Source organism: Cupressus sempervirens, chromosome 2 (genome assembly GCF_028749045.1).
Source record: "Cupressus sempervirens isolate cs-2001-9-10 chromosome 2, ASM2874904v1, whole genome shotgun sequence".
NCBI lineage: Eukaryota > Viridiplantae > Streptophyta > Pinopsida > Cupressales > Cupressaceae > Cupressus > Cupressus sempervirens.
Genome location: NC_143119.1, coordinates 677024201 through 677033495, shown reverse-complemented (window position 1 = coordinate 677033495; position 9295 = coordinate 677024201). Strand labels below are relative to the sequence as shown.

Genomic DNA, 9295 nt, shown 5'->3' with positions numbered 1-9295 from the left:
CAAGTATTATATTTAAATTATTTACCAATAATTGTAGACTTTGACCTCTAAAAATTAAATAAAAAATTATGTATACATTTGTGATTACAACTTAATAACAAGTCTCATATTGGATTCCAAATTTGTAATATCTCATACAATGACATACCCTTACACAAAATTCTTGCTTGTGTACTCGATAATCAGCAAAAATTAGAAATCAATCTTCATATTTATGTTGCTATTTTGATTTTTGTGACCTTTTTCTTAATCTATTGTGTAGGTACTTCGCTATTTTGATTTAGGTGGCATTTTCTTTGTTTCTACAATTTGTATCTTGTTATTTTGATTTGAAGGTCATATTTAGTTAACATAGGAGATTTAGAGATAGGTTTGAAGGGCATGCGAGATATGTAAAAGTGGGGAAATTATAAAGAAAGTAATATTTAAAACTTTTTTTGAAATTATTTTAAGAGTGAACTTAATAATATTAAATTATTATCTTGATCACAATATTTCATTTTTATTAGGTTTAAAAGTAAGGAAATTATAAACAAAGTAATGTTTTTTTTTTTTTTAAATTATTTAAAGAGTGAACTTTTATTTAATGTTTTTAAACATCTATTTACTTATATTAGAGACAACCTAATAGTAAATTCTTATCTTGATCACAATATTTTATTTTTATTCTAAAATGCTCTTTAAAAAACTATTTTAGAAATCTATTTATTTTTATGTTTTAAAAATATTAAATTTAAATTTAAATAAATCTAATTTATATTTGTATTAATAATTTCAATTTCTATAATAAGATAAATAATAATTAAATTTATTTATAAGTTGGTATAAATGACACATGCAATTGTACAAAAAAAATTATTGATTGTGTAATGATAAATAAAGTATTATTTTTTAAATAACAATTTAGATTTTGTAAGATAAAATATTTATTTTAATTTTACATCTACTGATCTAATCAATAAATTTAACTATAGATAAATTATATTTACACTCTAAATTCTATTGATTAAAAATTAGAGAATAATAATAAGAAGCATTTATTGTAGTAAATAACAACTGTAAATATCTATCAATATAAAAGATGAATATAAAATATTAATACAATATACATTAAAAATGTTAATGGCCAATCATAAATTAAAAATTTCTAAATTTTTAACTTTTGAAAGTCTTTGAATTTGTCCACAAAATTTAATTGTGTCATACAACTGAAAACATTAGTTCATATGTAGGGACTACAAAAAGGCAGCTTTATGGCTGCATTAAGTAATTCATGGTATTAATTATCTACAAAAAGGCACCTTTATGGTTGCATTAAGTAATTCAAGATGTTAACTATATTATCCATCATGCTAAATATCTTATCTAAATCCTCATTAACTATTGTCAGTTGATGCAGCTCCACCATGATATAAGCTTTTCCATTTACCCATGTAATTCTAGGCTCCCACGACACCGGCAGCACGGTGTCGCCGGATAGGGTCAGCATTTCAAGATGCAAGTAGGCTATCTCACTTTTGAATATACAATAGCCTAAACCGAGATATCAATTCATTGTAAAACATGTAATTAGCTGGCGAAAAATACATTTCAATTTGTTGTTTAGACGTTCTCTCTATCTTTAGGGAATCAATGCTCAACTTGACACAATTCAACAGAAAACCCTATACGAGTACTTGAAATGTGTGTTAAAAGGATTCTGAGGAATATAACTATTGGTGCTTGACGATTTCATAGGTTATCTTGGAAGAAAGACTATGACTTATGTTTGGAATGTGATCTCAATCTTGTTGGTAAATAGATTTGTCACTTAGAAAATACACAATTTAGCCCAATGGAGTGTGTGGCAAATCAATATCTCCAATAGTTGGATAGGCCCTTAATATCTGACCTTCCTCTATGTTTAGAGGGGCAGCTCCCTTGTAAGATAAAATTTTGTATTTTTCAATAAAGATGAATAGAACTTAGAAAATAAAAAGGAAACCATTGATAGAAAATGCACCACATGACTTCAATGTTTCGATAAAAACACTGTAAACTTTTAATGAAAGTAATCAAGAACTATGCTTGACAGCTATCACTGACACAATGTTAATTCAGTGATTCATGAATACTCCCACCATACCATGAAAATATTCATATGATGAATCAACACTTCAACAATTCAGATTCATTAGAAAGAGAACACCAAATGTACTTTCTTTTATTTCTTACCACCAAGAACGTAAGAAATGACCGATTACAAGAATAATTGTACACACTTTCCAAAAATTACATTGTTATCAGAACATAAGTGTTCCCTATCCCCAAGTCCAAAAAGTCCCTTGTTACATTGAGATTCATGAATTTATATGTCATTCTAGCTTAACTAAATTCTTCGATTCATAACCACTAAAAAAGTTAGAGTTTGGAGTTTGGAATGCATTTGAAAACTAACTCTAACTTTGACTCATATGAATGAAAAATCTAGATCCTAACTCTAGTTACAATAAGTGACATGATCACTTTTACATGATAAGTAACATGATGACTATGGATTTTGTGCAAAAAATAGAAGAGTTGATTTATGATAGGTTGCACCCTGCATCTCTCAATACAAAGATTGTAGATTCTCCAATAACCAACCTCTTTACAAATGTACTCCTTAATTGTATCATTATCATTATCCATTTTAATAGTAGATTGCATAACCCTTTCATGAGGATCCTTTGGTCAACTTGGGTAACCTTCTTACAATCTCCAATATAATTCAGCATTATCACCAAGAAAAGATCCCCAAACAGCGATGCCAGGTTTCATTTGCATTTTGTTGATCAAATCTTGAGCCTCATTCAATTGCCCAGCATGTCCAAGGAGATCAACCATGCAGCCATAGTACTTCAATGCAAGCTTTATTTGTAATCTTCTACTTCCATTACCCACAAAGCCTCCATGGCTACATGCAGAAAGAATACCAAGAAAGGTGATATCATCTGGTCTCTCACCATGGCACTCCATAGCATCAAAAATTTGGAGGGCATCATTGCCATAACCATGCATGGCATACCCTGCAAGCATCACATTCCAAACAACAATGTCACAAATATGCATTGTGTCAAACATCTTGTGTGCCTTGTCTACTCTCCCACATTTGGAATACATGTCTACAAGAGAATTGCCAACATATGCATCTGAGTGAAAACCAATCCTAATTATATGCTCGTGGATCTCGTCATCCCAGTGGAGAGATGTCAGATTTCCACAAGTTGGAAGGATACTAGTAAAAGTGTTAGAGTTTGGCTCTGTAATATTTAATTTCATATGTTGAAAACTTTCTAAAGCCTTTTCAAATTGCCCACTCTGTGCATAGCCTGCAATCATTACATTCCAAGAGACAATATCTATTAGATTATGAAGCTCCATTTTGATAAGGAGGACTGTCAAATTGGTACAAGCTGGAAGAATTCTATGAAAAGTTTTAGCATTTCCCTTCACAACTGATTTAACTAGACCTTCTGATGGTTTATTTGCAATGCATGATGCCTGCCAACTTGGTAATGATCTTATATTGGCAGATTTGAGTTGTTACAGTGGCAATAATTTATTGTTTCAAGCAATCACTTTCTACACCAGTGGCTTGCACATTCTCAAACCACACCCCTACTCTACATATTGTAAATGCATGTCACTTTAAATGAGACTACCATTTTGCCTTTAGAAATTCAATCAAATAGTTGAATGTGTCTCCATCTATTTGGAAGCTTTCATTCTCATTCTTGCATTGCTAAGAGTCAATGTTATTCTTGATTGAGACACATTCAATCAAATAGTTGAATGTGTCTCCATCTATTTGGAAGCTTTCATTCTCATTCTTGCATTGCTAAGAGTCAATGTTATACTTATCTAATTACACTTTCAACTGAGCAAACCAAGAATCAATGAAGATAGCCACGCTGTCAAAAAAATTGAGTGAGATACTTTGTAAAATTGTTCACATGTGTTATTACTACTAATATCGAAATTATCACTATGAAACCGCAAGCATTTCATTCACAATAGGCTTCATGAGACACAGGTTTGATGATCCTTTTGTATCCGCACAAGGATGTTCATGGGATAAAAGAAATCAATGATTCATCTCTCCATATTTCTCATATGCTTCTTTATCTGTGACTGTGCCTTTACTGAAATCTCACTTTACTTTGGCATCGAATATTGTTTTGTCTACGTTCTTCATTCTTCATTGCTTTCATTGATTTCACTAACTTCAATATTCTGCCAGAGGAAGAGTAGACATGCATTGAAGAAGGATTTTTAGCCTAATGAAGACTTTCTAATTTTTATTCCTCTACTACTTGCATCTTTACATAGGTTCCATATACTAGTTATTCAAAGTTGGTGTTTGGCTTCAAAAGTTTGGGTTAGGATTAGGTTAAAAAGTTAGAGTACATAGTGAGAGAGTATTTTTGTACATGGAGAGAGAAGGATTTTGTGAGAGAAGGCAAACCCAAACCTAGACTTCTCTCTAAAAGTTTGAGTATGTAGAGAGAGGTAGTATGGGGAGAGAGAAAATGTCGAAGGAGAGAAGGAAATCTAACTCAAACCTGAACTTCTCTCTAGAAGTTAAAGTATGGGGAGAGAGAAAATGTTGAAATAGTGGAAAATAATTATTCTCTCTCTCCATCTCTCCATTAATTAAATCAATTAATTCTCTCTCTGATAAAATTATATGAGCAATAGCTGGCTCTATCTTGGGACAAGGACCGTGTAGGACACTGAAAGAACCCAGAGTTAAGAAAGAGCAGTGTTTTATCAAAAGGGCTATAGAATCACCCCAAAAGGAGATAAATCCAAGAAAAAGGGACTAAGCACAACAAAATTGGGAACACAAAAAAATAAAAAATAAAGGAAGACACGACAAAAACTCCTAACTACACTATGTCAAGGCAGGTCTCCCTACCTCTAGTGACTCAAGGTATAATCATACAAATCCATTCACTGGCTAGGGGAAATAAATACCATGCCATGCTAACACGTAGAAAATTTCAGATTCATGTAGACTCAAATATAAGATGGTTCATGGGAATCCAATTCTGAGATTTCTAGCATGTTCCACCTCTGTAGAGAAAGGGATGCATCCAAATAACCAAGCTTCATCAAAAATCTTAGATTTCAAAAAAAAATCTGCTTCCTATGGCATGTCATTGATGACTTCCTTTTCAAAGAATTGAAGTATAAGATTCTCGAGTTTTTGAATACATCTCTAATCTTCTCCTTTACTTGGTGAGCCCTCTACTTGAATTTCTAGTGATCAATCATCATGGAGTCCTAAATTCATTTCTGACACTAGATAATCATGATTTTCCATTGGCATGATCATGGTTGAATCTTCTATAAAATTATTCCAACTGGAATGCACATCCATGTTATATTGACTCTTCTCATGAGCCATTTCTTCTTCCTTATCTTCCAAAAGATCATCTTGAATTTTTAGGCATTTCTTAGTTACATGGGTACCATCTTCAACATTGTGGGCCATAACTTCAATTTTCATCCCATTAATATCAAAATTTTCCATCTGAAGGACTTTCTAATGGTTAAGATGAGAAGATACCAAACTTCGTATGGGATTGCCTTCATACAATCTATGACGCAAAGCAACCTCTTGAGTTATAGCCATTGAACCTTGTCCTTGAACACTTATTTGAGAAGCATCAATAGAAATGCCTTCATCTAGAAATAAAGGATTAAAGTAAACACTTTCTCTATAGAGGAAATTACCATCCAAAGCTTTTGAGCACAAACTTGGGATAAGAACATCATTAGAGTTTTCTTCATTAGATTCCTCCATGAGATTACCTACTAACTCATTACTTATTTTATCATGGTTATTCTCCTCATAGAATCTCTTAGACATAGGATCTCCTATTTGATGAGAAGGCTCAAAAAGAGGATTTCTTTGTCCTTCGAATGATCCATAGGATTTTAATTCCACTTCCATTGAATTAGAGGAACTTGTTGTCATATCCATATAGCTTTCATTTTCGACATGTTCAATAATATCTATGTCCTTTTGAATCATTGATTCTTCCCCATGATATATTTCATGAAATGCGAAAGGTTTATAGTCTTGTTGCATGCATGATAAAGAATGAAGGCTAGATGATTCATCTTCTTCTCCTTGAAGTTGACTTTTAGCTTTTTCATCAACCAATCTTTTAATCACAAGTTCATCGATGTCATCAAATATAACGATCTTCATTTCCACAAGAAAAGTAGATATTTGTAGAGGTTCATTGGTGCTTTTATCTCTATCAATGGTAGTGGTTCTAGTTAGTGCCATAACATCTGAAGTATTGATGTTGTCAATAGATTCATCACCTTGAATGATCATGGAAGGATGACCAGGAAGATCTTCTCCACATACGAAGTCATCATTTGAAGCAATGAGGCACCAAGTAGGAATAAAAGTGGTATAAAAATTTTCTTGATCCACATTTACATCTTCTTCAATTGTATGTTGCATAGTTTCTTGATATTTTGTTTTTTCTTTCTCTTTCTCATTTGGATGATTGAATAGTTTCTCCTGGGTTTGGAAATTTTCACAACAATGCCTTGATACATTACTAGACCCTCCTTCTTCTATAGGCACCATTTCTCAACCATCTCCTTGATTAGACATAGAATCTTTGTCCTCTTTCATGCATGAAGATTTAGATGAGACATTTGGATCTAGTGATGTTCTCTTATCAAGAAAATAATTCTAGCAGGGGTGTTCTTTCTCAAGTTCTTGCAGTGTTTGAAGTAAAGAAGGATGTACTTTATCAAGATCTGGGCACGCATTGTTGTAGAAGCTTTTTAAAAACTTAACCTAATTGGGATCAATGGAAGTATGATTTTGATGAGCAATAGGGGTAGGTGTTGGGCTACTTTTCTGACCACAATTATCTGTACTTGATTCACATGAACCATTTTTCTTATCAAAGTTTTCCTTATAATTATAGGTGGAATTTATTTCAGAAAATGATTTTGGTTTGTGAGAGAAAAAATGATTATCCTTTCCAACTTTTTCATTTATCTTTTGTAAGGTTTGGAGCAAGGATGGATGGATCTTTTATGGATCTAGTTTCTGTCCACCATAGAAACTCTTCAAGAAGCTAGCTTGCTTGGGTTCAATGAAAATCTAATTTTGTTGAGATATAGGTGCATGAGAGACATTTTTAGTAATCCTCATTGCAAATTTAGATGAAGCACATTTTTCAGCAAGGCCTTCTTTATCTTTATATGTTGAACCTGTTTCCAAGAAGGATTCTTGATCATGAAAAAGAAAACCATAATCCTTTCCATATTCTTCTTCTATCTTTTGAAAAATTTGAAGTAAGTGGGGATGAACCATTTTAGGATCTAGCCTCCTGTCACCATAGAAATTCTTCAAAATTCAACTTGCAAAGGCTCATCGGTAATCTATTTTTTGGGATATGAAAATTATTCATCATCATTGTCACTATCACTGTTGCTTTCAACTTTTCCCTTGTACCAAACCATGATTCTAAATTTCCACTTTTAGATAGAGTTGCTGATAATTAATCTTTAAAATAGAGTTGCCAACCTTCATTCAAGGGAAGGTACTTTTTATCAACTATGTTACTAGTTATTGTTCACCTAATCTTGGATGTGACCAAGATTTTGCCTATTTCTTCTTGGAATAGCAACTATTCTTTCGATCACCACAATGTTTTGACCAATAGGAGCTCTTCGCAAGATTTTCTCGAATTCTTCTTCTTCTTCTAGAATTTGATTCACCCGATGGTATTGTTGAGCAATTTGTCTACACCTCCAAGCTAGAGTGTTTAAATCTAAAATAATATCTTCTTGTGTGTCTTAGAAGCCAAGATTCAGTTGTAGAACTGGAAACAATTTCTCATGTGGCAATACCATCTTACTTCATTACAAGTGAGTGATTAGTCTTTCTCATTTGATTCCCCAATAGAGTAGCCAAAAATCTGTTGGTAAATAGACTTGTCACTTAAAAAATACACAATTTAGCCCAATGAAGTGTGTGGCAAATCGATTTCTCCAATAGTTGGATAGGCCCTTAATATCCAGCCTTCCTCTACATTTAGAGGGGTGGCTCCCTCATAAGATAAAAAAAATTATTTTACAATAAAGATGAATAGAACTTAGAAAATAAAAAGGAAACCATTGATAGCGCATGTACCACACGACTTCAATGTTTCCATAAAAATAATGTAAATTGTTAATGAAAGCAATTGAGAACTACATTTGAGAGCTATCACTAACATAATGCTAATTCAGCGATTCACAAATACTCATATGATGGATCAACACTTCAACAATTCAGATTCATTAGAAAGAGAACACCAAATGTACTTTATTTTATTTCTTAGCACCAAGAACGTAAGAAATGACTGATTACAAGAACAACAACTGTACACACTTTCCAAAAATTGCTTTGTTATTAGAACATAAGTGTTCGCTGTCTCCAAGTCCAAAAAGTCCCTTGTTACATTGAGATTCATAAATTTATATGTCATTCTAGCTTAACTAAGTTCTCGGGTTCGTAACCACTCAAAAAGTAGAGTTTGGAGTTTGGAATCCACTTGAAAACTGACTCTAACTCTCCTCATATGAATGAAAACTATAGAACTTGACTCTAGTTACAATAAGTGACATGATCACTTTTACATGATAAGTAACATAATATCTATAGATTTTGTGCAAAAAATAGAAGAGTTGATAAGTTACATTCTGCATCTCTCGATACAAAGATTGTAGATTCTCCAATAACCAACCTCTTTAGAAATGTACTCTTTAATTGTATCATTATCATTATCCATTTTAATAACAGATTGCATAACCCTTTCATGAGGATCCTTTGGTCAACTTGGATACCCTTCTTACAATCTCCAATATAATTCCGCATTGTCACCAAGCAGAGATCCCCAAACAGCAACGTCAAGTTTCATTGGCATTTTGCTGATCAAATCTTGAGCCTCATTCAATTGCCCAGCATGTCCAAGGAAATCAACCATGCAGCCATAGTGCTTCAATGCAGGCTTTATTTGTAATCCCGAGTCATGTGATCAAAATATTTACTTCCATCATCCACAAAGCCTCCATGGCAGCATGCAGTGAGAATACCAAGAAAGGTGATATCATCTGGTCTCTCGCCATGGCACTCCGTAGCATCAAAAAGTTGGAGGGCGTCATTGCCATAACCATGCATGGCATACCCTGCAAGCATCACATTCCAAACAACTATGTCACGAATATGCATTTTGTCAAACGTCTTGTG

At 32.9% G+C, this 9295-nt stretch overlaps 1 protein-coding gene across 1 annotated transcript; it reads right to left on the bottom strand.

Moving 5' to 3' along the window:
* Positions 1-2730: 2730 nt before the first annotated feature.
* On the bottom strand, positions 2731-9032 carry LOC149575176 (pentatricopeptide repeat-containing protein CRR2, chloroplastic-like). The gene is made up of 2 exons (XM_089816006.1): positions 8902-9032; positions 2731-3541 (listed from the first exon to the last, which is right to left on the bottom strand). Exons 1-2 carry the CDS (start codon positions 9030-9032, stop codon positions 2731-2733), a joined length of 942 nt encoding a protein of 313 aa, XP_089672132.1.
* Positions 9033-9295: the final 263 nt, after the last annotated feature.

Excerpts from the sequence above, each read along its gene's own strand:
- LOC149575176 (XM_089816006.1), bottom strand. The coding sequence starts at position 9,032 with ATGGTTGATTTCCTTGGACATGCTGGGCAATTGAATGAGGCTCAAGAT. Across the intron at positions 3,542-8,901 it reads GCGGAATTATATTGGAGATT|ATCATTACCAAGTTGGCAGG; the intron begins GTAAGAAGGGTA and ends TGCCAATATAAG.